The following is a 27,007-nucleotide window of genomic DNA, read 5'->3' on the forward strand; positions in this document are numbered from 1 at the left end:
GTACAAAGGTAAGATCATGCTAAACCCGAGTCGGTCTCTACCGGATAAACTTAGCAATGATTTTCCCTCATCATTTGCCATTGTGTGTATCGATGCCAGATTTTATTAAGTGGACACGATTTTTAATTTCACTCAGGTGCTTGGCATAAACAAACAGATTCTAAGAATAGGCATGTGTGCTGCTATCAGCAGAGGCAGCCTTTTGAGAACAGGAAAGCAAGTTGATATCATCATCTCCGCTCACAAACATGTTACTATTTTAGAACCTGAGGAAGTGATAAAAAGGTGTTGAAAGCCCTCTAGAACTTGAGACAAGCAGTTTCGTCCAGGAGACTTCATCTACGGATAGCTATTGCTTGTTATATAAGTGCAAGTAAAGGTTCTCGTTTATGCTTTTCTGGTGGGGAGAAAGTTGGAGGAAGTGAGAAGACAGAGAAATACACCACAGACATGGCGGAGATTATCTTCTACAATTGTAGGCTCTCAAAACCTTATCACGATGGCGTCAGAATGCCTATTCGGGGTCAATGGAAAAGACTTGTGGTCCACTAGTAATATAGCGCCAATTCGCATTGGAGTAATGGTTATATAAAGAACCATCCTCTTCTATTTTCAGATATCTCCGACATTTTACAACCACAACACTACAACATGAATCCAACAAAACGTCACAACCTCAACCCAAAACGACCCCAAAACGCAACAGCAGTAACAAATATGTCTGCCCAGCCTTTGATAGTGTTTTCCAAGTCATTTCGAGATGCGCTTGTTCAACATCAACCCAAGAACACCATCCATCTCCTTCCATACGACGTCCTGTACATGATCTTCAAGCTAATCGGCGAGGAGGGTACGATATGTCTTGGATTGACGTGCAGCAAACTTTGGAACTATGTCAAATGTTCGAATCAAGTTTGTTTTCCAATCCCTCTTAGTATCCGCCTCTGCGGTCACGAGGCAGGTGGTCGTTACACATGTTACGAATGTGGCTCAAGTTCCATCTTAGACTATTTATACTACGGAACACTCATGAGGAACTATCGTGAATGGACCTTCCATGACGAAGTCACTGGTCATACACACGAGGCTCGGTTTCTCAACAAATGGGTTTTCGTTGAAGAGCCTGAAAACTGGAGAACGCCAGCCGCAAGAAGCTCGCCACTTGCGCACCTCAAGAGTCGTCTGCGAGATTTCTACCTTTCCCATTTCGAATTGCCAAGTCCCGACAACAGATTATCTGAGTATGTGATGGTTCCAGCCTTTTTGCCTTCTCCTTACAGTCTTGGAGATGATTGGACCGAGTTGGCACTGGAGGCGATCCACGGAGATTTGGGCAACCCTCGGCATGGAAGCGTTAAGGCTTGGGAGGAGTATTGGGTGAACTTTGCGGTTGCGAAGAGAAACAGAGGGGCGCTGAAAGATATGATGAGATGAGGGCTTTGGATCACTTCTACAACACAGAAGCAATCGAGGAGTTGGGGTTTGGATGCTTCTTGGTCTCCTTTCTGATCAACTTGGGTATAAATTGGTGGAAGGTGTGACCTTTACCTAGTCTTGAGAGTTTGCATCTATGGAAAGCAACTTAAGAAGCCAAGCTTACGTGTGCTTTTGATTCTTGATACATGACAGCGATGTGACGTTCCGAGACAGCTGTGTTGATCATAAGTATGCTTGAAGTTTGTGAGCTATATGCAAGGAGTGAGGCCGACGCTGGGTAAGCGTGCTTTGGGCTAAAAAAGATCCCTAACAAAGCCTTTCACACTCGTCTTTTCAATTTGTGATTAAGATACATGAAAGTTGTCAACATGACAGGTCTCCCTTCGCTTCATGGCTTCGCTCTGACTGGCCAATCAAAACGCCACCAATCCGTCGACGACGCGGTCAAAAGATTCTGCTAGATCTCCTTATCTTTCTCAATCATATAAATCTTCTTGCATCGTGTCAACAATGATTTCTGCATCTCTCTTCTGACTATCACGACCTACCTCGTCCCATATCCTCAAAAACTCCTCAAGTCCACCAATCAGATCTCTACGAACCCCACCACTACCCAAACAATGGAAAAGAAACTTCACACCCAGACACGCGAATTGGACACATGGCGGAAAAGGCTTAGGCAGAGCTAAGGAACACAAACTCGATTCTGGTGCTCCAGCCGCCAAATCAACCGCAGCAGACTCGGGGACGGCAGACACGAACATCGAATTGATTACTCTACCCGACATGAAAGCAGGACGAGCGCTTGATCATGAAGCACGCATATTCTGCCTTCATCACGTCAAGAGATATGGACAGATAGCCAACGTGTTTCCACTTGAACTGCGAGAGAAAGTTGAGCATGGAACGCATCCGCTGAGATTGGAGATCGATCCGGAGGCTGAGAGGAATTTTGTGTATCTCAACGGAATTATATTCATGCCTAGTGAGGGACTTGCGGAAAAGCTTCGTGCCTTGAATAAGGGGAGGAAACAAGGCTGGCTGAGTTGGATTTATGAAACTCTCTTGCTCACGTTGGTGTTTGGAATGTTGTGATAGAATGGAGAAGAGAAGGGTAGCGTGCATGGCCTGACAGACCTGACGTGTAAATCCATGAAGAGGATCTAAACAAAGAGTTTCCAGAGAAGTTAGAGATGGGAGGATGGATTGCAGCTAAATCCAAGAGAATAGATGTTATGAATGTATCACGCCACTCACTCCATCCTTCCAACACATGCCATATGATCTGCCTTGAAGAAGCCCCCATCACAACTTCCCCACACTTACGTACCATTACCATAACTCCCCGTATAATACGGCGCGCACTCCTCCTGGTAAAGCGTCGCAATAATATTATCAACCAACGCTGCAGCGATAATGGGAGAAACACCAAACGCAACAGAATAAACCTGGCTGAAGCCTTGAAATGTGCCATAATTCTGATCCTGGATGATACTTCCATTGCCCGAAAACTCGAAAGATTGCTTGGCGACAAGATTTCCGCTTTTGTCGAATCCTGTCGCAGTGATGTTACAGTCTACTGGGAGAGAACCTGCTGTGTACGGGAATGGGTATACACAGCCGTACCAAAATGATTTGGGTGTGAAGGAAGTCAGGGTGGATTCGATATAGCTGGCGGTGATCATGGAAATGTTTGGTGAGAGGAGGTCGTCGATTATTTCGGTGCCGGGAGAGAATGTGGCGACGTAGGGGTAGGTGTGAGGTGCGAGTCCCAAGTGGTTGCCGTCGAAGTCGGTGTCTGTGTCGACAAAGTTGATGGACTTGAAGTTTAGGAGGTTGTATTCGGCAATCTCAGTTGTTGCAATGATGGGGTCTCCACGTTCCACACTCTCGAACTTCTAATTATCAGCGAACTATTCATGTTTTTCTTCAACTTGAGGACGTACATTGTAGTTCACTGTGAAAGATTCAGTTGAAGAGGTTCCTGTGCACTGTGGGGAAGGAAATGATGTTTGAGTAGTGACAGGGAACATGGTCACCACAGGAATCTGGGCAGATACAAGACCACAAGCTGCGAGAAGAGTTGTGGCCGCAGCCAAACGAAAGCTGTTATTCGACTGCATCTTGGGAGTTGTTGAAATTTGAACTGTCCTACTTCAGCTGGACAAGAAGAGATCCAAGAACATTTATAGAAAATAAGCTTATGAGCTAAGGCTCAAAATCTCGAGGCTCTAAAACCCCGCAAATGCATAGCTCGAGCATCGGCGACATTGTTTTGAACGAATGCGGCTTGAAAGATCGACATCGTTGTGTCATTGGACTAATTTGCTCAAAAACCTCGGCATTTTTGAACTTTCACAATGGAAGCGATTTCAGCGCGATTCGCGCTGTTCGCGGACATTTTGTTGAGGATTTCAAAAAAGTGAAGAAAATAGCGAAATCTGAGGATTCAAGAGCTGGACTCCTGGAAGAGAAGAGATGTTTAAAGACCTTTAGATGTGGTTATGCTAAGGTAGCTTGAAGCTAATCCAAAAGCATCATTTCTTCCCTTTTTGCCCGTTCGCTTAAAGTAGCCGAGGTCGCCCCACCCGTAGTTCCCCTGAGTACCTACATCATCATAGTATTTGCAAAGCGTTCAATGAGCATAATGCCTTTGCATTGGAAGAAGATTTCAATAATAAAGACAGTGTGATTTCCTCTTCATTTTCAATCAAAGCTCAATTACTATAAAATATTCGTCGCTGAACATCCTCGCTTGACCCTTTCCTATAAAAATAAATATGAACGAAAAAAATTGATATATTACGAGAGCACACATATCTACCTACGCTTATTGCAAAGAGGAAAGAACAAATTAGCAAAAAAGACAAAACGTCTGGGCACACAGATTTCTCTGTGTGCCCAGCCGCCCAAGCGCGAAGCATTGTCCGAATTCGAAATGGCGTGTTAGGGGTGGCGTCGAGGCGATATGGCGATTTTACTGGGGAGGGGACACCAACCCGGTCATGCTAGGGGCCCACGGCCCAACCGGATTGGATGGCAGGGAATTGCTTATTTAGATCTATGTGTGGGATTTGGCGAGACGAGGCTGAGCTACCTACCTACGTAGGCGCAGCTTGAAATAGTAAGTAGCTTAGGACAAGTGCAGGTGAGAAAGAAAGCGAGTTTGAAGGTGAGAGGTGCATAGAGCCATTTCCTTTTTAGTACGTTATTCTTCTTTTCACCCGTCTTCTACTCCAATATTATAGTCATCGTCGTCACTTAAGATGTTGTTTTTCGACCGATAGGGCAATGAATCAAGTCTAGAAGGATCACTATGACTGTCCAGCCTCAAAGCCGACGCTTTATTTAATTCTTATATTTCATCTGTATGGCCCAAAGCCCAAAGCCCGATCCACTTTCCAAATGGCCACCTTCGAAATCTATATTCTCGCGTTTCACGTGCTCTGCTTGAATTCATCACCTTCCCATCTCTCATTCACTTTGAAGCTGTATATCCTGTCCACTATCCTTTCCATTCACCTTGTTCAGGCATTTGTTCGACTGAACAGTCTATATAAACACCTCTCGGCCTCCCAAAAAAAGGTCACCAAAACACTCCGTACCTCTTGGCGACCGTTCCCGCTACACGGTATCCCGAGAACAGCCTGGGGATATTCTCTTGATGAAGAAAGGTAGATTTATAAGTTTCGTTGGGTAGTATTTTCAACTCTTGTTGTTGTCAAGTTAGAAGTGCTATCAAGCGTATACTCAACTATCATCTAATGAACTGTTGCTAGAACTTCCAAGTTCACTTGGCCTACTTCAGAGTGAAAATGACTAGCCTCTCTATCTCATCCCGCTCTTAACAAAATCTTAGAGCTAGTAAGACTCGATGATACGTCAGAGAATCAAAAAGTCAAGATGGTCCGTGATAAACACCACAAAACGCCTTCTCCTGGACAACCATGCATCTCCCAGCTGCAATCAAACATCCAAGCCAAACCTTATCCAGTCTCACATTCTATTCAGATCTTCAAGACAAGGAACAACACACCTAGCTATGCAAGTCAGCTCTCTCCTAGCGACCAGATTTCGCGATGCACTTTCACGGCCTGAGATCCAACCACCACACTCTCCACGTGACCAAAGATCTCCACACCCGAAGTACCTAGGTACCTACCTCGTTCACAAGCGCACTACCCTTTCAGACGCTCTCCACAAAGATCTTTCTTGAGCTTCAGCTGAAGTCAACCTACAACTACCTATTACCAAGTCCCTCCCCATCATCTCAAAGTCCCGTATCACGTGCTCTCACGACTCGCTGCCCACCTGCAGTCATTTTCTCATTCCTGGTTCATGCATGCATTCTCTTCAAGCTCGACATACATATGCTTTCTACCCCCCGATTAGTAATAAACCTTAAATTTGTCTTTTCAGACCGCTTCCTGAAGTTTTGAGTTCAGATGCAAATAAAGTTCGAGCAAAAGATCGGTCGGTGTGTGTCAAGCTTCCTTGAGATTGGGTTGCGATGATGTACAGAAAGTTTGTGCTCTGTGAAAAGTTGTGGCATTGAAGAGCATGCTCATATTCAAACCTTGTCAAGGTGTGTAAATTTATCATCATTCATACAACCATAAAATCTAGCCCTTAAAACGACAGAACGGGTATCCCCACCAATTAAGCAATGTACAAAACAATCCTTTATATCATCCCATATACCAATCCCAGATCTAAGTCTAATTAAATGGCCACGCTGGCCATGTGCTTTTCGTCGTGATGAGAATGGTGCAAATCAACTGCATCAACATTCCCGAAATCCTTCTCGTATCTCACGCCCGTACTCTCGATATCCGAGCTCCCGGGCTCCGGTCCATCCAAATCGTGGCCGTAGATCGTAGTTGGGATCTGGCTAGTCTGATGGGGTGAAAGGTAGCTGAGAACTGTGTACAAGAAGATACTGGTCGTGAAGCCGAACAGCCAGTCGAAGGTGTAGAGGTTCTGGGCACCTGCCGTGATGGAAGCGTTGCTGTTGATGCTGTGGGCGAGACCGGGTAGGTTGGGGCAGACGGAGATGAGCATCGTGATGAGTGCGCGCCAGTTCCAGCCGTGGAAGTAGGAGTAGCGGCCATGTGGATCGTAGAGAGCTGGGACATCGATGTGTTGCTTGTGGACGAGCCAGTAATCGGCACAGAGGATACCGGCAATGGGAGCGAGGAAGACGGCATATCCGCCCATGAATGAAAGGAAGGTCTCAGCTGATGAGAGGATCTTCCAGGGGACGATAACCCAACCACCGATGATGGCAGCAATAACGCATCCACGCTTGATGTTGACATACTTGGGGAAAAGGACAGTGAGGTCATTGGCTGCAGAAATAGAGTTTGCGGTGATGTTTGTTCCAACTTGAGCAATGTACCATGAAGTGGCTGCGAAGAACGCTGCTGCACGACCTCCATGACCATCATCAAGCCACATCTTGATGATATCGAGAGGATTCCAATATAGTGTCCCATAAATTACACCAGTTGCGGAGGTGGTAACGATACCGATGACTGCGCAGAGTGTGAAGATGAGTGGAAGGAGGGGGAGTTGGATGTATTGTCCCTTGCTGGTGCGAGCATACCGAGAGAAATCGGGGATGTTGCAAGCGAGTGTTGACCACGAACCAGTGACAGAAGACATGCAGCTGAGCCAGAGATACGCTTTCGTGCTCCCGGAGACGGTGGCCTTGAGTGCGAAAATTTGTCCTGATCCTCCAGCCTTGTGGACACACCATCCCATAGTAGCGAGAGCAGTGATGGGCGCTGCAATCAACTTGGCGGCGAACAAGTAGCGAAGCTTCGTAGGTGGGATCAACAGCAAAGGCAATTGGATGATCCAGAAAAGGAAGTAACTGTACGAACATTAGCAATTTTGAGAAAACATTATTGCCGAAGAAGCCATACCTGATCATTCCTTGCGTCGTGATACCAGCACTTTCCGGCAAGTGATTCCCGATTTTTCCGTAGGATGGCCAAATCGCGCTCACCATAATGGTAAGACATTGTGCACCGCTGGCACCCTGGATACCCAACCAGAACATAGCAAGAATAGACCGAGAAACAATAGCGAAGTATGCGAAGTAGTATCCAAAGGAGGCTCGAATGGCAACTGAGAATGGGATGTGGAGTTTGGCACCAATCGCACCGTTGAGGACCATGGGAATGGCCACACAAGAAGTTCCAACCACAATCTAGACATGTGAGCTGATGGTCGTTGCGGGAGAAAAGTGGGGTGACTTACAATGGGGATGGCTTCTCTCCAGCTCAATCCTACTTTGAGGATGGAACTGGCCGTCTCCCAGGTACCCAAGTTGATCGTATCGGTAGCCCACTGTGCAAGGAATCAGTACTGCTAGACGTCGTAAAGAAGAGTATGAAAATAAAACGTACATAAGCCATCCAGGTCCAAATTGTCCATGTCTGATTCTCAATGGTGACAGGATCCATATCCTTATTGGTCCATACATGCTCAGGAGCCAACGCCGACTTCTGCTTGGGCAGTTCCCATGCCTTGACCGTAGTGCATCGCTTCTTGACCGTCTCTCTGCTTGGAATGTACTTCATGATGTCGATGCCTCAGCTGGCCAAGCTATCCTCAGATCCTCAAGATGAATGCTGAAGCTGGATGCTATGCACCACCCAAGGGAGGGGAGGACGACAATATATGACCTTGTGGATAAGAGATAAGAGCTTGTCTCCCCCTCCTTGTACGGCAGGCCATCGGTAGACTGCGATGCCCTTGTCTTTCGCCTGTCTCCTAGTGCCCGGTCCGACTGCATGGTACTGTTTATCTATGGGACGAGCATGATTCTGGAAGAACAGAAAAGATACACCAAGAGTTCTAGCAGCATGCTGGGTTGATCGGTGGCGGTATGTACAACGAATGAGAAACTTCAGTGTTATCTAGGGCCTGGCCTCGAACGCGATGGCGAGTAGTTCGTCGTTTCGCTCTAAAAACTGACGGATTTCCTCCCGTACAGTAGCGACCGACCAAGTGGACTAGGAACCAGTCAGCGCGATTGGAAATGTTTTTTCTGGAGTCCGAGATAGCTGCGCGCGATATCGAAAGATGGAGAAAGGGCGTCAGCATGCAGGGCAGCGACATCCAGGACATGCAAGGAATTGTGGGCAGGTAGAGGCGACTTTTGATGCGTGGTACTGATTGGATGCGGCTGCTGATGATAGAGTGCAATCTGCATTTCCAATGCTCCATTTTTATCCATGGGCCCTTTGCTCGACCGGAGCTCCCTGTCCAGACTCGGGTTGGCCGTTCATTGTGATCGCCATGACACCAGAGACGTCAATCTGTGATAGAGATAGGCTGACCCAGCAGTAACATCACCTCACAGCGAAAATCCCACGTCTTGATGTCGGATTGAACAATCATAATCCGTATTTGTACTCAACCACGATGCGGTCGGCCGCTTATGGTTGTACAGACATCGTTTGGGCTGACTTGCATACTCTGGACAAGTGAAGGTGCCTGTTGGTAAACGCAAACGAGAGCGAGGAGGCTCTCGAGAAAGCAATGATAATGTCTCGGACTCCGGGGAAATGTTGTCTTGTTCAGGAAGGGGCCGCTCACATGTTTCTCCCCCACCGCAGACAAACAGCATGGCATCCGAAAGGCTGGACGCCATAGTTTCCTGTTTCAGATGTTGGGCCCCCAATTAAGTATCCAGCGGGATCCTCCGTGGCCTGAGAGCTACCAGCCACAGAGATAAGATCGCGGAGAGCTACCCTGGCCGAGACTTGACGCTTCCGCCGCTGTGAGGATTGATGTGTTCCCGTCCACCTGGACACTGGAGATATCTCTGAAAGTTTAAAACTGATCTGGGCCTTCCAGGTAATTTATAGTTCGAGGAAATTCTGCAGAGCGAATGGTGTCGAGACTTTAGTGAAGAAAAAGCAGATCTGACGAGCATGCATCGAGATTGAGGGTCATCGAGTGATCATGAATTTGTTGGTGCAACGTCTCGAAATGTCTGATATGTATCCGGACTTCGAAAGATGGCGAGCCGTCCGTTGAAGCTGGGGATTACTGATACCTGCCGGCCAAATGTATGAAGACAACTACTGCACCAATTTCTTTTGTCTCCCAATCAGGGGCACGTGAAATTGATGCTAAGTTCGTCAACTTCGAACCTCGATTGATATAATAATACATTTAGGTATATATACAACATATATAAACTTGATGGAGCTGGAAATGATTCCTGTGCACTGGATCACCTGTAAATTCATACCTGGAACCTTCATTAGTTCAGATCACACTCGGTTCTCATCTCTAGCAGCGCGGAAATGCTCAGTGGTATATATTGTACAGTACAACATCTTAACACATCTCTTGTGCTGACGCTGCCTCCTAATCCGTATTGGACGGCTACACACGAAGAGTATCTAAAAGTACACATCATCTAGTTCTCGTCTTCATTATCCGTGAAGTACTCGAAGTCTGCAGGGACTTCGGCTTCCGCTCCGCCTTCCTCATCTTCGTCGACTGCAGTCAGGACACCTGCAGCAGCCGCGGCTCCAGATGCTTCACCATGTGCATCAGCTTGTCGGCGCAGGTTAAAAGACTCATTGCGCATGTCTTCCAAAGTTGTTGGTGCGGCAGCCTTTTCAATTGAGGCCTTCTTCAGCTTCTCCTCCAACAAGACTTTCTCTTCCTTTGGCTGGGAATCAATCATTAAGATGACACCTCCAGTTGGCTGTGCTTTATTAGCAAAGGATTTCCAATGAAACAAACAAGTTATTTACCTTTTTGACAGGCTTGTAGCGGCCGGCTGGGAAACTGATAAACTTGAGCTGGGCAGGGAGGACCCGGGACATGTTCTCAATCTCATGGCCGACCTTCTCCTTCTCCAACTTCTTCTTGGCAATCTCAGCAGCAGTGCCAGTCTCCTTCTCGGCTTCTCCTTCCTTCTTCTCTTCGGGCTTGCCTTCCTTGTCTTTCGTCTCCTCATCAACATCCATCTTGTCACCAGCTGCTTGGCTGATTTTTGGCGTAGTTGGTGTTTGATCAATATCCATGCTTTCGCGGCGCTGGGCACGCTCCTTCTTCTGGGCTCGTCGCTTAGCTTGAGCGGTGGTGGAAAGAACAGCAGTGGCAATCAAAGTGGGAGCTTCGTCAGTCTTCACCTCTTGCTCAGGGGGATAATCGAACAAGCTTGGACGGGTGGCACTGTGAAACTTGAAGCTTGGAATCTCAAGATCGTGATCAAGTCCAATCATTGAGGTCGGGGTAAAGCTCAATGAGAGGAAGTGGGTGAAGGGGAACCAATACCAATATTGTGTGAATATTGCCATTCCAACAATACCGGCCATATTGAGATTGCCAGTCTGAGTCTGGAGCCCAATGGTGCAATTGCGACCACCAGCATCAATGATACCAAGAGCCAGGGCACAACCGAATTTGGTCATGGCATCTTCATGGCGGTCGCCGACAATCTTCTTCAAGGTCTTGCGGATGGCAGCGACCTTCGGATTCATGACTTCATTCTGTTGCACCATGATCATAGCGAGTGAGATCAAAGCACCTTGACGCACAAAATCTGTTGGATCCTTGATCATAGGCTCCAAAAGATCGATAGCCTCGTCGAGTCCGGTACCCGCACAAGAGATACCAAGGGCCATAGCTGCACCGTATCGGACGTGGGGATTGTAAGATTCGGAGAGCAATTCGACCATTCTTGGCACACTTCCTGGTTTGCGGAAGAGGATGAACCCTAAGCTCATCACAGCAATTCTTCGGACATCATCGTTAACATCACTAACAGCGACATGCAGCAACTTGCGCACAGCCTTGTTGCTTCCTGTGCCGCAATAGGCCAGAGCGACGGTCATAATGCCTCCATAGCGAAGAGTTGGATCAGGATCGTTGAGCAGACCCTCAATGAGCTCATCAGCGCCTTCTTGGCGACTATACATGATCAAACCCATGCCGACAGCGAGACCCCGCACGATCTTTTCGTGCTGGGTATCGTGGGCATAGGCAATCATGTCTTCCAATGCCTTGATGTTGCCTGTACCCAACATGATCAAGCCCATCGCGAGACCCACAGCTTCTCCGTTGAGGGCAGAATCGGTGTAGAGGACATTCTTAAGACTTTCATAGATCTCCTCCGACCCAGTAGCCATCCCGGCAATACCAAGACCAAGAGCACCGCCGTGCTGAATGACTTCCTCGCTTGCATCATTGAACTGTTCCTTCAAATAATCAAGTGCATCGGCACCGTGATTGGCATAAATCAATCCGTAAGCGTATAGAGCACCTCCTTGGCTAAAAATGGAGCCACCAAGCGAAGTTCTTCTGGGCAGATACGGCTCGAGTAACTTGCGACATTGGGAAAGATTGCCACGATGGATAACTCCAAGAGCTGCAGTTGCTGAAAATTTGGACCAATTCACAGCCTTGCCAAGCCAATCGAGATTATCACGGAAGAACTTGTCGTTTGTAGTCCCTTGATTCATGAACGCATTGCAGAACGTGACTGCTGTATGGAAGATGGAGTTTCGTCCCTCCAGACTATCCCGAACCTTATTCAAAATGCTCAAATCTGTATGGTTGTTGCGGTAGAGGAATTCGAGGTTGAGTCTGATGGTCTCACTTCCGTTGAGGATCTTGCGGATTCGGCTGATGGTCGGATCCTCTGCTTCTTCTGTTCCTTCGGGGTTAGTTGGAAGAGATTTAATGACCTTAGCTAGGAACTCTTGAGTTCCATTGTCGTACAGGTCGAAAGCGATTTGGTATGCGGTTGCCGTCGAAGTGATATCGCCTTTGGCCTATGAATATGTCAGCCAAAACATAGTCCAACGCGCGTAGTCAATAATCATTATACATACTGTCAACTTCTGTAGCATTTCCGACGCCTGTTCGTCTTGATCCAGATACACTGCACACTTCGCAATCGAGAAATAGTCGGGAGTGGGAATTTCGTTCAGCAAATCCAGGATCAACCTTAAGATCTCTGTTCGCAAGGCCCTCTCCTGAACTACATCCATGCAGATACCCAAGACGTACTCCATCAGCTCTTCTGAAGGCCCAGGTACACCTTCGGTTTGCTTAGTGCGAGACTCGGAGCTCGCACGCTTGATGACCCGGCGTAGCACTTCAAGATTTCTCGCCTCGACAGCGATGCCAACGACTTGACGGTATCTGCCCTCGCGCAAGCAACTCTCGAACAGTCGCTCGATGACTTGGTTCAGGGCCGATTGTGTAGCTCTATCCGGTATCGGAATTGCCCCTGTTGTCCCTTCTGAGCCAGTTGGATCCAACAAATTTTCCGTTGAGGCTCTTGATAGTAGTGACTTGGAAGGCAAGGTAGATTGAGAGAATGGAGTCGTAGGCGAAGTGAGAGCTGCAGCGGCTGCAGCATCATCTGTCCCAGCTGCGAAAGAGGTTGCCAAGGTAGGAAGAGGCCCAGCTTTCGAAGATTCTTGGGGAGTGGAGTGCTTGGTGACCGAGAGACTGATGTATGTATCCACGCATTTCGAGATGATGGTTTCCTCAAATTCGCCCTCGTAGTCAAGTTTGAACAAATCGCCCGCGCCGAGAGCAAAGGTCATACTCTCATTGTAGAATTGGAGATGATAGTAGACTTTGGCTAATACTAGGGACGCCAGTTGTCGCTCGGGAAAGGTTTCATCTTCGTACAAGGCTTCACTGAAGGGGCGAGTCAGTTCAACGACGTATATGGTAGCAAGGAGAAGCAATCTATGGACGAGGACTTACATTTGACCAATGGACCCAGCAACTTCAGTCCACAGAGTGTCGATGTCGTCGTTCAGGGTCTGCAGAGCAAACACCTTGAGCTCGGGCTCTTCATCGTGGAGGAAGCCCAAGACTCCGGAGGCTGAAGTCAGGCCAGGCATGGTCGAATGAGAAATAAATGATAGATAAAGGAGGGAAGATTTGTATTATCTTGGAGACGATGGATGCGCAGAAAGAAAACAGGTCGTTGTGCAGTGGAGTTGTTTGATGGAAAGGATCTCGGTGTTGATTACATTTGACTGACTTCGCCAGGCACAGCTTGGTTACGTGACAAGCTCTGGGTCGCGGCAACCTATTCTGAGCTAGGCCAAAAACTCACTTGATGCCTCAGGCGAAAATAAGGCCGCTCTCGTACACGCGCGTCACCCAAAAATTCAATTTTGGTCCGCGAAACAAAAGCACAGCGAATGGGGGTATATTCTCAATTATTAAATCTATAATGAACCATTTCCTTCTCTAGAATGTACAATTCGTCTTCCAGACATTTAGATAAGCTATTGCGGCGTGCCTCACGTGCGCATCTACCTGCATGAAATCGAACACTAGGTATTCAGGAGGTCCCGTCGGCAGCCAAGGGAATTTCCAAAATGGCATCTTGTTGACCTCAAGACCATCTTCATCTGTGATTCTTCCCTGCCATCACGACCGCGGGCTCGACCATGTATCTGTAGACTGTGCGACTCCCTACAGCGATCCTCACGACATCAACGAGAGAGACCTAAGTCGTTGTTACCTTCGCTGTCTCTTGTGTGGGCTTTCGTCCATCCTTTGTCCTGATCCGTTTGCGCCAGCATCAGTAATCGTTGTCGGATGTTTGTGTATAGCCAGATACCAGCAGCATCTTTCGTCAGATGAACGCCCTTTCGATCGATATTCCGAGTCACTCGTAGCCCGCGGCAAGGTGCGCCTGGTCTGGAGCTGCGAGGCCGAATCGCAAACACTATGGACCTCAGATCGATCATAAACTCGGAAGCTGGGGAGAGCTCTGTCTCCAAGCAAGCTGCGCCAGTCACTCCGGTGCAAGCTCATCCTCAACAAGGCTTTCATCGAGAATATAGTCATCCGCCGCACCCCTCGCCGGGCAAACATCCATCGCAAGACTACGGTGCACAACCTAGTGGACCATATAATTCACCAACTGCATATCAGAGCAATTATCAAGGTCGACCTCCTCCACCACCGCCCATTCAAGCACCTCCTCAAAACGACTTGCGCTCTCCTGCCAGATCTTATTCGGCTCAATCGCCTTACCAGCACACACCTTCGTCCTCTGCCAGCCAATATCCCTTTCCGCAAACCTACCAGACACCTCAAAGTCCCGCGCAACATCAACAGTATCCGCCCAATCTTCAGCAGAGAGAGAGCTATCCGCAATCGAATCCTCCTCCTCCTCCACCTCATCTCCATAACTCGTACAGTCAAGCTTCGCCTGCTCCTCAAACACCTCCAATTGGCATACCTGGTGCTCCCCATCCAATCCTTCAACACCAGCGGTCACAATCCTCGCTTTCGAATTCTACACCCACATCTGCCCACAGCCAACAACAATACTTCAGCAACCAGTATTCTCAAGACAGTCCAGTCTCTACAACCACGCCTTTTCCACCTTCTCAGATTACCCAGCACCAGCGGCAGCAGTCTCAGCAATCTCAACACTCGCAACCTGGAACACCTCTTGGGCCTCCAATAACTCAAAGGCAAGCTTCAGGACCGTTTGGACAACCACCAAGTCCATATCAGCAGCGAGGTATCCCACCTGGGCCATTCGGCCACTTTCAAACCTCGCCTGCCCAACCAGTACCCGCCTCGATCCCAAGATTACCAAGCACACCGAGTGCTTACGATCCACATTCACAGAGAACATCAACAAGTGAACAACATAGGAGGTCACAGAGCGAGAGGGAGCGCAGTGTTAGTGTGAGTCCCAAGACTCGTCTACCAAGCCAACCTCGGGGAGATATTATGATCCCGCAGACGGAAAACGGGTACAATTCTTCGAAGCGCAAGATTGAAGACAGGAACGCCGCAATTGAAGAGCCTCGGCGAGTAGGAGAACGTGAAGCCAAGCCACAGACAAACGGCGACAGTAAAGTCGTATCAAGTTCTCCTCAACCACCACCTAAAAAGCGTATCCGATATACAGAACCACCGATTTGGGCTCGCAGTGTCCGAAGCAAAGCACCATTAAGTATGAGCACTAAGACAAATCTCAAGGCGAATGGAAAGCTTCCTCTGGGAATATACCCTGCCAATCAAGGTCCTCCACCTATCAAAACTGAGATGAATGGCAACAACCAACTTCCTGCTCCATCTATCCGAGTTGCACCCCTTCCAAACACGGTGAAAGAGGATCCGTCGGTGATCCTAGGACCCTGGGAGCAGTCCATCACCAATACCAGGCCACAAGATGATATATCAAAGTTGGTAGCCGACTTCTTGTATTCACATGTCGTTTCCCGCAACGATCTGGGCGAGTTGGCAAGCAGAGGTGTTGACATCGAAATCGAAGCCAAGCTGGGTCAAATCATTGACAAAGATACGAACGAGAGATACATCTTACCTATCGACTCCGAATGTGTTCTCAGGGCGAACACTGGACTTACTTTCAGAAGCTCCATGACCGAGGTTTGTTGTATCCCCTTGAATCTATCAGCAAATGCTAAAATACTGCCAGACTCAGCACCGAACTCTCAACGAGTTCCTAAATAAGCGAGTACAAGAATCTTACGCACCAAATCCTTTGCCTGATTCAAAGGAGCGCGTCAAGATTATTTACAATCATCGCCGAGAAAGAGACACATTCTATGAACTCCCACAAACGATGTACTCTAGTCTCCCAGCGGCAGTTAGAGAGCAACTCAATTCACGCCAAAGAATCAGGGTCCGGATCAGTCACGATCAAAAGACGGGCCAAGTCCTGGCAAAGATTATCAAGTGCCGAGTTGCAAACCTTGACATTTACATGCCGAAACAAGCTCTTGACTGTCGCATCAGTATCAACTTCGAAATGAAATTCGACATGGACGTTGAAGATATCATAGCCGCCTCGACCAGTGATCGGCAACCTGATCGTAATAAGGATCGTTTAAGCTACACTCAATCTGTGTACCAATTCGATCTCACTCAAGTCACTCAAACCTCAAACATACAGGCAAGTTCTATTTCCGTGAAGCCCCAGGTCTTGATGCTAACTTCAGACAGGTCGGTGGGCCTCAGATAGTGAAGGAGCATGAACTTGAAATCGAAGTCTCTACTGCAGCAGTCCGCGAGCAAGGCCAGAAGGCGGCAGCAGGCAGTACCAACGAGTATTTGGCATTGGTTGAAGGTTTAGTGAGCAATGTTCGAGTCCTTGCGAGGGCTACACCATTTCAATAACCAGTTTTGGAGATATTTATTAGGTAGTCGTCCTTTTAGCGTCCACTGGAGATGTGCTGGTAGCTTGATACCTGGCGTTTCTTTCCTGGCACGGATAACGGAAGTCTGCAATACGGAATGTAGCAGCTGGCAAATAGTAATCAGGAGATGTGGCAATGTGCGTACACATTAGCAATCTCGACTTACCTTGATGAAACCCCCTTTTATTCACGTGATCATGTATCAGCCCAATCGAGTAAAGTCCAACGATCATTTCTATCCTTAACCTTGATAAAGCGTAGCTTCTTCTGCACGGGCACTCGCGAAGTAGACGCGCTTCCCCACAACTAACACTTCACCTCACCGCCTCGACTTGTGGATTGCTTTTTCAACCCCACAGATAGTTCCTGGGGACGTGCATTTCTTTCTTGTTCAGGTGTAACAAGTCGTGACATCTTGCTGGTCATAAATGGATAATCCTTCGCAGTGTCAGGCCTTGAATGTCTCAGACGAGAAGAGGTGCATCGAGACTGCCACTTCTTTGAACGGATTCTTCTGCGCTTTCCATTCGAGACAATGCCAAGGTAGGCACCTCTGGATCACTGTGCCTAAATAATACATTCTTACACAGACAGGTCTCTATCGAGGTTACAAGCTTCGAAATGCAAAGCTTGATCGCCTCGTGGAAAATTCTCCAAATTACCTTGCTGCAGCCAAAGCGCCGCTGCATAGCCTGACATATGAAGATGTCTCAAGTCATGAAACACTCAAGGAAATTCACGATCATCTATTCCTCAGACTTCAGCTCCTGGAAAGGGTCATCCGTGCCCGAAAACTGCATATGAGTCGCTTCTGTTCACAGGACATGGACTATGGCCATGTCAAATGGGTCGAACATCTCCAAAGCCAGAAATCCTCAACTGTTCGAGCTCTGGAAAAGCTGGAGCGACAGACATCAGAGTTTTTGTACAAGAAGCAGAAGTGGTACACATGGGTCAGAGAATGCCAGGACGATGAAGGAAAGAACGGGGAGAAAGAGCAGAAGAAGGTTAAGGCAGAAGCTGCAATGTTCAGAAGACATTGGAAAGCGGCTCAGCTGAGGCAAAATGACAAGAGAGCTAAAGAGGATAAGTTGAGGGAAGATGCTTTTCTCGAGCAGATTTATAAGGAGAGAATGGCTGAGCGAGAGAGAAATGGTGAAAGAGCGGAAGAGGATGACGAAATGGATTGGGATCCCATCGAGGATGTCCTGGAGGATAGCAGAGGAAGCTATATCGGTACTCTACCCCAATTCGTGACCTGTCCCGCCCAGCTACTTACTAATCACTCGTGCAGATCTGATCCAGACCTTTCTTTGGATGACAGCGTCTGAAAGCATTCCGGATATCACCAAGGAGGACTCCACTGGCGCATCGATCGCTATATCGAAAGACCCTCCCGATTCTTCCCCAAATTCCAACGTCACATTAGTGGACAGCCCTTCTGCATCCAACTCCGCCAAGAAGCCGAAGCCCAAGTCAAAGTCAAAGAAAAAGAAGAAAACTTCTAACAGCGCCAGTTCCTCAACTCAAACAACAGCTCCTGCTCCCGAACCAGACAAGAGCCTCATAGAAACACGGCAAGAAATGCACGATAGACTGAAAAACGGCGAGGATTTCAACAACGATAATGTGGTTGGTATGATGATTGCTGGGACCATCGAAAATCCAGTCATCTCAACCAAAACGATCACATTTCCAGAGGACGAGATCAAACGCTTACAAGACGAGATTTTCCAAATCAAGCATCTTCTATTCTGTCGATTACTTCTTGGCCACGCGGCCTTGCTCCCAGCAGCTCTACGAGCGAACATCGTCGAGGAGTTCCTAGCAGATCAAGAAGTAACAACTGGAGAGCTTAGAGATTTGTGCTTGAAGATGGAAAATCCAAGCCTCCAGGATATCCGTGACGCATGTGCAGATTTCTTTCGAGTTAACGAAGAGACCGATGAAGACCTTGAGCCGTCTCGAGAAGAAGCCGAGGAACCCGCAGCTCCATATTCTGACTTGCATGTGTTTCAGAAGAGAAAGGGGGACTTGCCGGACAAGTGGGTTTCAAAGCGAGAAAAGACGAAGCGAGCTGCAGAGGCAATGGGGGCTCCAATGCCGACAGTAAGTGAAATGCTTGGGGAGGGTGGGGGTGCTGTCGATTTCGGCAATACCCAAGGCGCTTCCCCTTCGCCCACTGGAAAGATCAAAGTCAAGATCTGTGGTCGCACAATCTGGAACTATCCCAGCAGCAAAGCCATGAACCGAGGAGGTTGGCTACACTTCTGCGTCATGGCAAAAGAAAGCAATCTACACGACGCCATTGCGCTATGTCGACATTGGGATGAATTCTTCGAGCTGAATGTCCTTGCAATTTGGGGTTATTTTCCGGGGAAGAATTGGGCTGAATGGGTTGGAAATAGGTGGCGGCAGCAAATGTTGCAGCTGGTAATTCATTATTTACTTTGCATGCCCGAGTCTATAGTCTTGTCTCACTGCTGACATATCCTCTTCTAACAGGGCTTTATTGTTTATTTCGAAAGTGCGAAACCTGATGCGCGTGATCTCACAGTCAGAATTCAGGAGGGCGGACGCCGTGGCCCAGTCCGACGCTCCCATAACGCATTCGAAGCTCGAAACTTCATTTGTGCTCATATAAAAAGGGATAACCAAGCCAGTCGTCGCTTGGTTCAATACTTGTCCATGCAAAGTCACCGACTTCTGGTTCTTGTCCGAGATGCAGAGTCTGGACGTCTTCTAATCAAACCTCCAGAAGATCAGCGCTGGCTCTATCGTCAAAAATCGGGACTTGGAAGAGTATCCCGGAATGATGATTGGCAGATCATCAAAAGCATTGGTCCGGACTTCTTCGATGATATGGATAAGTTTCGACAATGGAGCTTTTCATTCAAAGAATACTACGACGTGTATGTTTGGGACTTGGAAGCTGGAGAGCCTTTCCCTTGTTTGTACAACGCTGTGCAGGAGGTTTGTATCTGCATCTTCTCATGGACCGTTGTCACTGACCAGTTATAGACACTTACGAAAGCCCTGCGATGCCGTACTCCTCCAGACCTCTACAATCCTGTAGCTCCAGTAATTAGAACTCTCTACAAAGACGAAACTACCCATCGTGTAAGAGATATTAAGCCGGGAGACGACGTGAAGAGCATCTACGACAACTCACATAGCCCAGACGTAAAGTTCAGGTACGGCACAGTTGATGACCCATGGGGTAAGAATGCGTCTGGGCTTGCACCTGCGAGAAAAGTGTTCGAGGAGGATAACACGTTTCCAATGAATTTATTCTACACTAAAGCCGACGAATTAGAAGGCGAGGTCCTGTTTCCTGAAGAACGTGAGGCGCAGATGTTGGACCCTTCTCAGATTGGAAAAATTGAACCGCTTAGTCAATGGGAGGAGACGTTCACTTGTCAAGGCTTCATCGAAGGGTGGGATTCTGAGTACACGGAAGACACCGACGATGAGAATTTGGAATACGACTCCGAGTGGGAAGACGAGGATGATCTTGAAGCCGACCTATCGGAGGACAACGGCTCCGAAGGCCTTCAAGAGGGCCATGAAGAAGAAGAGTCGACTGTCTCTGATACACATGAAGATCTACCAATCACGCCCAACGAAATCTTCCATCGGATGCCTTTCTCTAGTGAACTGAAAGAAGCCATGAAGAAACTTTCGCTAAAGAGCGGTCATTCTCACCGAGTTCGGCCCAATACTAAGCCCAAAGAGTCGGAAATGAGGGAAGAATTCATGACGTTCCTAGATAGGGAGAAAGCAAAGGGTGAGAAAACTCAGAATCCTGCCTCGCCCCTACTGCTCTTCCTTCATGATCAATTGCTCCTCCTCTCCTATCCTAGTTTGCCAAGAGAATAGAAATCGGGCAGTGACAGGCTCGACAAGCTGACTCAGCAATGCAGTATTCAAAGTAGTGTGGCATAAAGCGGACCTCTCACCCCACGCCCAAATACGCTACACCGAGATGACGAAGATGATCAAAAAGATTCGGAAGTACAATCATGAAGTTTTCGATTATGCGCCTGTGATACTGGCTTTCAAGTTGATACACGAGTTAGATCTTTCTCAGGATAAGAAGGATCTCCACAAAGCCATTGCCAAAATGACTCCATTCTTCCATCAAGACTTCTTTGCCTCGGCAGACGGTGAAGGCTTCAAAGACTCGCTCTTATTTAGACAAGAAGAACGGGCCAAAGCCCCTCAAGACGAGCGCTCGCATCACTCAAATAAGACTCGCCCAGCTGAATTCTACGAAGAGTTCGACGCCGCCGCCAAAGCTGCCCAGTATCTTCCTGAAGATTTTCCTGAAGAGTGGGACATTGTTATTCGACCAATAATAGCCCATTGTAAGTTTCCCACTTCTCCAAAACTTTCTATCTAACAATCTTGTCAAGTATACAAGGCTGGCGTCATCCGCACCAGAGCAGACACATACCACGAAACTCAAGCTTTCGCAGCTAAAGAGCCCGGGCGCGATAAATATGACCTCTATTTCGAAGCACGAGACCAAATCGAAACAGTCCGAATGCCACCCCATGTGAAGAATCCTTACGACGTCCCATCCTTCAAAGCATTCGCTCGCGCCTTCACTAAGAAGCATCCCGGTGCCCGTTTCGCAGTCCTGTCTCTATGGAGTGCGCCACACTTCTACCCGCTCATGATCGGACACGACAATCACGACGCGACGTCCTTCCGAGACCTCCAAGGTAGGAATTTCATCTGGAAATTCGTGCCGAAAGACATGCCGTGTTCTGAATGGTCTATCCATATCACTGCCCAACAGCGAGTTGAGCCGTTCAAGAAATACTTGAAAGATAGGGTTGTGGTTAAGAGAGAGAAGTACTTGGTTATGGGAGTTGATGAGAAGGATTTGCTTAGGCTGGCGTCTGCGACGACGTTTGCGATTCAGACGCGGCCGTGGAGGCAGGAGGTTGATCTTTGGAAGAGCTTTGTTAATGTTGATGTGGGCTTCATTGAGGCGTTGGATGAGAGGTGGATGGAGTAGATTGGAGACATGCAGGAATTGAGTGAAGTAGGCATTGGTATAGATTTGGTGTTGTGTGGGATATTTCCTTGTTGATCTAGATTGTATACGATCACTCCGAACAATGTGAAGTATCTTGGAAGTGTATGGAGAGCGTGTACAGCAAAGGATTTGCTAAATATGAGGTGGAGAAAAGAGACAATAGAACATCAAGCTGCTTCCGAGGCACTGTTTGCTCAGTCAACCCCACGATTGTACATTGTCTGAAATCACAAATATCCCAGCACTTCTGGGCATTGTTTATGGGGTCTCAAATGTACTCTTCTAGGTCTACCTCTTGGAGAAGGTTGAATTTACCAGAGTTATAGAATTGGAATCGGCATTGCTTATGATACTTGGGACGTTTCAGCATGCAGAATAAGCAACATTGGTCACTTGGGAAGGAGGCATGAGTTTCAAGGACTTAGCTGGACTCCTAAGAGCAAAGCTGCGTAAGAGACTCCCTGCTAAGTAAATCAAACAAGCCATGTACAGTACGCTTTGCCCAGAAGCAAGTTCGCACAACGCCCCGAAATGTGTGAAAGTCATTGCGAACTCCACCGATTGTACAGTATTATACGCGTTTCTTCATCAAATAGCAAAAGCCCAGAACGCCTTTGGCCACCAAGACAGACCCCACTAATCACGCTTGAACCACTTTGACTACTCCCACCGGAGCTTCTCTTGCTTCCCGAATCTTCTCAGCCAGCCAGTCCAGTTTCACATCTGACTTTTGTACTAAGGTTATCTTGCGGAATTCAGGAAACTTGAATAGAGGCTGTAAAAGGTGCGCCAGCTCCGCAGCGTTATCACCCAGGATCCCATCTGCGGCATACAGCGAGAACGGAACAAAAGATACCTTGATGAACTCAATGTTCAATGACGCGAGGTGCGGAAAGTGATTGCGGATGGCCATATGCAGAGATCCGATGTTCAGACGTTGTTGGTCGTTGATGTCGAAGCGGTAGTTAGCCATATCCTCGGCGCGTCTTGCATCAGTCATTTTCTTCAGATAGCCATCCACAGCGCGTGATACCTCGGTGATATTCTTTGGGTCAAACTTCCGTGGTTTAGGTAGGACATCTGTCTCTGGTTGAAGCTTGATACCGAGAAAAGTGGTGAAGGTGAGACGTCTGACTGCCGGCGCACATTTGATGGGAATGCGTCTCAGAAACTGAATCGGGCTATTGATTGACAAGAATCCGGTCTCGAGACGAAAGGTATTGATTGAAAAGTAGATCCATCGGGCTTCGTTGCTGACCTGCTTATTGACAAGAGAGAGGCTCCGAAGGTCGTACAAGGGTCTCCGTTGTTTATCGAAATCAATCTCATGGTCCTCGAGCAGCAAGATCTCGTAGATTTTGTTGCGCATTTCCGGAATCAGTCCCAGGAAGTCTGTGAAGGTTGGTGGCTCGGTACGAAGTCCTGAGCGTGTCCGCACCATTGCTTCGGGAGCTGATCTGATATGGTTTTCGGGAACGCCGTTTGGCAAGGCTCGCGGTCATCGAAATTTATATTGTCTCGAAGATATACTGAGGCTTGAATTGGGAGCAGCATTGGAGGATTCGAAAGCTTTTGTTGTTTTGTTGTCGTCGGGAAGGTGCGTTCGGATGGAGAAGTCGATCAAAAGCGGCAAGTGAGTCAAGTGTTGCCTTCAACTTTATAAGCGAGGTAAGTCACGTAAAGTACTCTACAGCTCCTCCAAAACAGACCTCTCTAAGGGAGCTTTTGAAGCATTTTGAAAGGGAAATGTTGTTCATCTAAATTTAATCTGTAATGAGTTCGTAAAAGTTTCGGAATGTACATTCGATCTCCTTACCTCTTAATGTCCTTGCCTCAACGAATTCCACGTGATTTCAGATTCTTCATCACTTCTCAATATTAGAACATTCAAATTGATTTAGAGTCTCGCAATGGTCACAATGGACCAAAAGAGTCAAGCAATTGAATCAACAGTTCTCAAGTTGCTAAGCCATGTAGAAGAAGGTAATACATTGCTCTCTGAGGTATTGGGTATAGAGCTAAATCCTGATCCGTCAATGCTCCATACCACTTATCCGCAGCTTATTTGTCCAACCAGAATCTTCCAACTGCAAGACAAGGTGAAGAGACTCGCAATAGGTGTCTCAAGGTTCCTTCAATCAATTACCGGAAAGCAAACCCCAATATAAGTCTTACAGTACAACACCAGGGTCAGGTCTTCTTCCAAGCCACGGCATTCCGATACGTACGAGCCAACTCTCAAGTCTTCTTTAGGATCTCCTAATATTTTTGTAGAGCTTCCTTGTCAGCCATAGCGTCCAGAAAGCTTTCTACTTGCTGCTTCGTCAATCGCAGGTCCTCCAAGAACGTGAAATCGATGCAGTCGCTATCCTCAGCAGGTTCCGGACCCCACTCTCTCAACAAGTCTACACCCTTTTTCATATGTCCACGCGATTGCGCGCTCGTGAGAATCACACCATTTGATATCGAAAGACCCCCACGGACACAACTCATAATCCGAAGAGTACTGAAGCCGTGAAAATAGGCCTTTAGAATGGCACAGATGGTGGTAAACTTGTCTTCGGACAGAGAAGACATGATATACCCGTTACCAAATTCAGGCAGTGTTAAGGTCGGATAAAGCGGCTTTAAGCGCATTTCCAACTCTATGTTCTTGATCATTGGGAGGCAAGATTTCGGAACTCGCTTGATGAAGACCTTGAGGCCCTCTAGATTAGGAACATTGCGAGTATACGTATCCCCATTGCCTACAACGAACAAGTTGGCTGAATAGAAGATGGAGCGTGCTTCCTCGTAGATCTTCTTGTTTGTGCGGAGGATTGCTGAATGGAAGGTTCGCGGGCGCGAAATTGGGATGTGAGGCAGTGGTGTTATTCTGATGGGTGTGTCTTTTACCAGGAGGTAGCGATCTACTAATATATCAGTATGTGTTTTCCAAAGTTATCAAAGAACCAAGACGAGTTCTCCCGAGAGAGCGTTCCGAGCACCCAGCTCTTGAGTCGTCCCAAATGAGACTAAGAGGGCTTGACATACAGATCATATCTCGCACTTCTGGAGGGAGCATAATGAGAAAGCGACAGGTTTCTTGAGCGGCCTTCGCCTTGGTTTCGACTGTGACGATAACTGGATCCATGGTGTAGGTCGGAGCAAGGCGCAAGTGACAATGATGTGGTGTGTTGATTGGATTCGAGGATCTCGATATCTGGAATTGTTGCAAGCAAAGATGCAAGTGCTCGTACTGTGTTCTCTTGACTTTTGTTGATGTTGGTGTGGCAGCAAGGTGGTGGTTGATATGGGAAGATATTTTAAGAAGAGGAATGAGATCCAGTTAACTTTTCTAGCATCCTTAGCGTCCTTGCAACAAGGCCGAATCTTTTTCAGGAGTTACGCTTAGAGCGGCCGCAGCTGTGTTGTGTGAGCTAGTTATATCATGTCTAGTGTTATCTCATTTGATACGGAAATCAAGGTAAGAAAATCTTTCTACAGTGCACTAGCATGTTTATATACCTAGTTCCAATGGAGCGAATGCTGTTTTTGTTAAGGGGTAAATCTCTAGTCGGCCAATGTTCATTGGGATTCAAGTAATTCCTTGATAATTTTACATATTCGATTTGCTTCGGACTACAGAAACCATGCAAAAAGCCCTCCAGGAGTGCTTACACTAAGAGAAGAAATCATAGTCTCAGACATTATCCCCTTGAAGAAGTGATTCTGGACCATATAATTTGACAGGCAGCCATTCCAGTAGACCAGCGAACCGCTACTCTCAATCCTCAACACCGCCGTTACCAACCCTTTTCCAATCCTTTTCCACTATGACTTGTCAATAGACTCCTGCGACTCCGATACTTTATCTTTCCAACCAAGAACAACTGCCAGGAACCTCTTCACCTCTTCGTCCTTCAGGCGTACGCCAAATGTATAGTGGTATGAATTCAGGGGTGTCAGACTCTCTAACAAGCTCTGTACTGCATAACGAACAATATGATGGCCAGAATATGCTATGGCCCAGGTTCCCGCTTCCGGATCTGATGGTCCACGAAGATTGCGGATGTTGTCCATAGTGATAACCCATTCCAAATTTTTCACACCATCGAAGTGCTTCTGGACAATCCAGAGAGTATCGAGTAGGTCTTCGGTGGCATGGACATCCAAGTAGTAAGCATCTCCGTCAAAGTTACATAGGAAGCTGACACGTATGTTGAGGTTTTTGATCAAGGAGATGAAGGTTTTGGGAACTGTTCGGATGAACGATTGGAGACCTTTGAGGTTGGGAACTGTGCTGGAGTTCCACCATCCGTTGCCAACAGTGAAGGTGTTCACGGTGTAGAGTCTTGCGCTTCCTTCACTGTATGTTTGTTTATTTGCCCTGAGGATGGCGTTGGGATCTGCGGAATCGGACTTCTTGCGCGAACCAGCTATAGACATGTCAGTGTGCAGCTCTCATAGAGACTTAGAAACCGAAGAGCTTATACGAAGAGAGGATCTCAAAGTCTTCAGCCCTAGGATGATTACAAAACTAAAGGCAGGATTTGACGTACTCTTTCTCTTTAGTGACAATATGTCAATTGAGTACTCGCTCTCCACCAGAAGATCGTCTATTGACATATCAGTATACACTTTTCACAGAGATCTGAGAGCCAAGGAGCTCATCAGAGGAGTTGTTTCCAGGGTTGGGAGGAGCTGCCTCCTGAAATGATGTCGAAGTGAAGCGAAATTAGACTTACAGATCATGTCTCTGACCTCAGGAGGGAACTTGAGGAAGCTGACCTGAAGTTCTTTTGGAGAGTCCTCTGGGACTTTTGCGCCAGAGTCTGCACTCATTGTGGAGTTTGTGCTCATTGTGAAATTGGTGTTGAGTTTGTCTGTTCTTGGTTGTTCTTGTTGATCGTGAACGGAAAGGGTAAAGATACAGCACAGCAGATCGGACAGCCGCCTCGTCGCGTGATTTTTTCAGACGCGTAGCCCAAAGAGGTAAGCGTGCTTTGGTTCGAAGTGGTTTGTTTGATTCCGATGGCTCAAAGAGGCAAGGCGGAGCCTCGTTCATGGCGATTCACCGATCTATCCCTACCAGATTTCAATGGATAAGGAAGGCAACAACAATCGAGGTAATTTGAGCTTTCTGTGTTATTTAAAGAATGCAAAGGTATCTTTATATAGCTTTGAAACATATCAACTAGACTTTCAGACATTTACTTATATTATGGTTGTATGCTGTTCAAGTGTTAATGCTCACAGCTGTCAAGACATCAGAACCTAGAATCACAATTTCGGGCTAGAGGTTGAGAGAATGATCCTTTGGATGCTACCCGATCCATTAAACTCCTAAGAT

At 47.4% G+C, this 27,007-nt stretch overlaps 9 protein-coding genes across 9 annotated transcripts; 3 read left to right on the top strand and 6 right to left on the bottom strand.

The window, feature by feature from the left end:
* Positions 1-651: 651 nt before the first annotated feature.
* LY89DRAFT_761162 (uncharacterized protein) lies at positions 652-1,591 on the top strand (the record flags this gene model as incomplete). The annotated part of the gene is made up of 1 exon (XM_018221537.1): positions 652-1,591. One exon carries the CDS (start codon positions 652-654, stop codon positions 1,432-1,434), a length of 783 nt encoding a protein of 260 aa, XP_018063923.1. The 3' UTR covers positions 1,435-1,591.
* A 761-nt stretch (positions 1,592-2,352) lies between these two features.
* Positions 2,353-3,560, bottom strand: LY89DRAFT_724016 (uncharacterized protein; the record flags this gene model as incomplete). The annotated part of the gene is made up of 3 exons (XM_018218861.1): positions 2,353-2,600; positions 2,764-3,332; positions 3,384-3,560. 3 exons carry the CDS (start codon positions 3,558-3,560, stop codon positions 2,507-2,509), a joined length of 840 nt encoding a protein of 279 aa, XP_018063924.1. The 3' UTR covers positions 2,353-2,506.
* Positions 3,561-5,659: 2,099 nt separating this feature from the next.
* Positions 5,660-8,162, bottom strand: LY89DRAFT_273424 (uridine permease-like protein Fui1). The gene is made up of 4 exons (XM_018206384.1): positions 7,851-8,162; positions 7,702-7,791; positions 7,365-7,651; positions 5,660-7,312 (listed from the first exon to the last, which is right to left on the bottom strand). Exons 1-4 carry the CDS (start codon positions 8,022-8,024, stop codon positions 6,160-6,162), a joined length of 1,704 nt encoding a protein of 567 aa, XP_018063925.1. The 5' UTR covers positions 8,025-8,162; the 3' UTR covers positions 5,660-6,159.
* Positions 8,163-9,733: 1,571 nt separating this feature from the next.
* On the bottom strand, positions 9,734-13,487 carry LY89DRAFT_627746 (26S proteasome regulatory complex, non-ATPase subcomplex, Rpn2/Psmd1 subunit). Its single transcript, XM_018211155.1, has 4 exons — positions 13,195-13,487; positions 12,306-13,125; positions 10,221-12,245; positions 9,734-10,171 (listed from the first exon to the last, which is right to left on the bottom strand). Exons 1-4 carry the CDS (start codon positions 13,332-13,334, stop codon positions 9,878-9,880), a joined length of 3,279 nt encoding a protein of 1,092 aa, XP_018063926.1. The 5' UTR covers positions 13,335-13,487; the 3' UTR covers positions 9,734-9,877.
* A 1,708-nt stretch (positions 13,488-15,195) lies between these two features.
* LY89DRAFT_597664 (mRNA triphosphatase CET1) lies at positions 15,196-16,608 on the top strand (the record flags this gene model as incomplete). Its single annotated transcript, XM_018209989.1, has 3 exons — positions 15,196-15,858; positions 15,908-16,388; positions 16,454-16,608. The coding sequence occupies 3 exons, from the start codon at positions 15,196-15,198 to the stop codon at positions 16,606-16,608; spliced, it is 1,299 nt and encodes a 432-aa protein (XP_018063927.1).
* A 448-nt stretch (positions 16,609-17,056) lies between these two features.
* LY89DRAFT_740659 (uncharacterized protein) lies at positions 17,057-21,734 on the top strand (the record flags this gene model as incomplete). Its single annotated transcript, XM_018220615.1, has 8 exons — positions 17,057-17,171; positions 17,223-17,864; positions 17,923-19,061; positions 19,134-19,601; positions 19,650-20,490; positions 20,552-20,995; positions 21,044-21,641; positions 21,686-21,734. 8 exons carry the CDS (start codon positions 17,057-17,059, stop codon positions 21,732-21,734), a joined length of 4,296 nt encoding a protein of 1,431 aa, XP_018063928.1.
* A 543-nt stretch (positions 21,735-22,277) lies between these two features.
* On the bottom strand, positions 22,278-23,070 carry LY89DRAFT_690056 (uncharacterized protein). The gene has a single exon (XM_018216023.1). The coding sequence runs from the start codon at positions 23,042-23,044 to the stop codon at positions 22,316-22,318; it is 729 nt and encodes a 242-aa protein (XP_018063929.1). The 5' UTR covers positions 23,045-23,070; the 3' UTR covers positions 22,278-22,315.
* Positions 23,071-23,807: 737 nt separating this feature from the next.
* LY89DRAFT_761184 (uncharacterized protein) lies at positions 23,808-24,808 on the bottom strand (the record flags this gene model as incomplete). Its single annotated transcript, XM_018221538.1, has 2 exons — positions 23,808-24,584; positions 24,709-24,808. The coding sequence occupies 2 exons, from the start codon at positions 24,806-24,808 to the stop codon at positions 23,935-23,937; spliced, it is 750 nt and encodes a 249-aa protein (XP_018063930.1). The 3' UTR covers positions 23,808-23,934.
* A 633-nt stretch (positions 24,809-25,441) lies between these two features.
* Positions 25,442-26,517, bottom strand: LY89DRAFT_740662 (uncharacterized protein; the record flags this gene model as incomplete). Its single annotated transcript, XM_018220616.1, has 4 exons — positions 25,442-25,488; positions 25,539-26,093; positions 26,217-26,273; positions 26,403-26,517. The coding sequence occupies 4 exons, from the start codon at positions 26,515-26,517 to the stop codon at positions 25,442-25,444; spliced, it is 774 nt and encodes a 257-aa protein (XP_018063931.1).
* Positions 26,518-27,007: the final 490 nt, after the last annotated feature.

Source organism: Mollisia scopiformis (genome assembly GCF_001500285.1).
Source record: "Mollisia scopiformis unplaced genomic scaffold LY89scaffold_28, whole genome shotgun sequence".
NCBI lineage: Eukaryota > Fungi > Ascomycota > Leotiomycetes > Helotiales > Mollisiaceae > Mollisia > Mollisia scopiformis.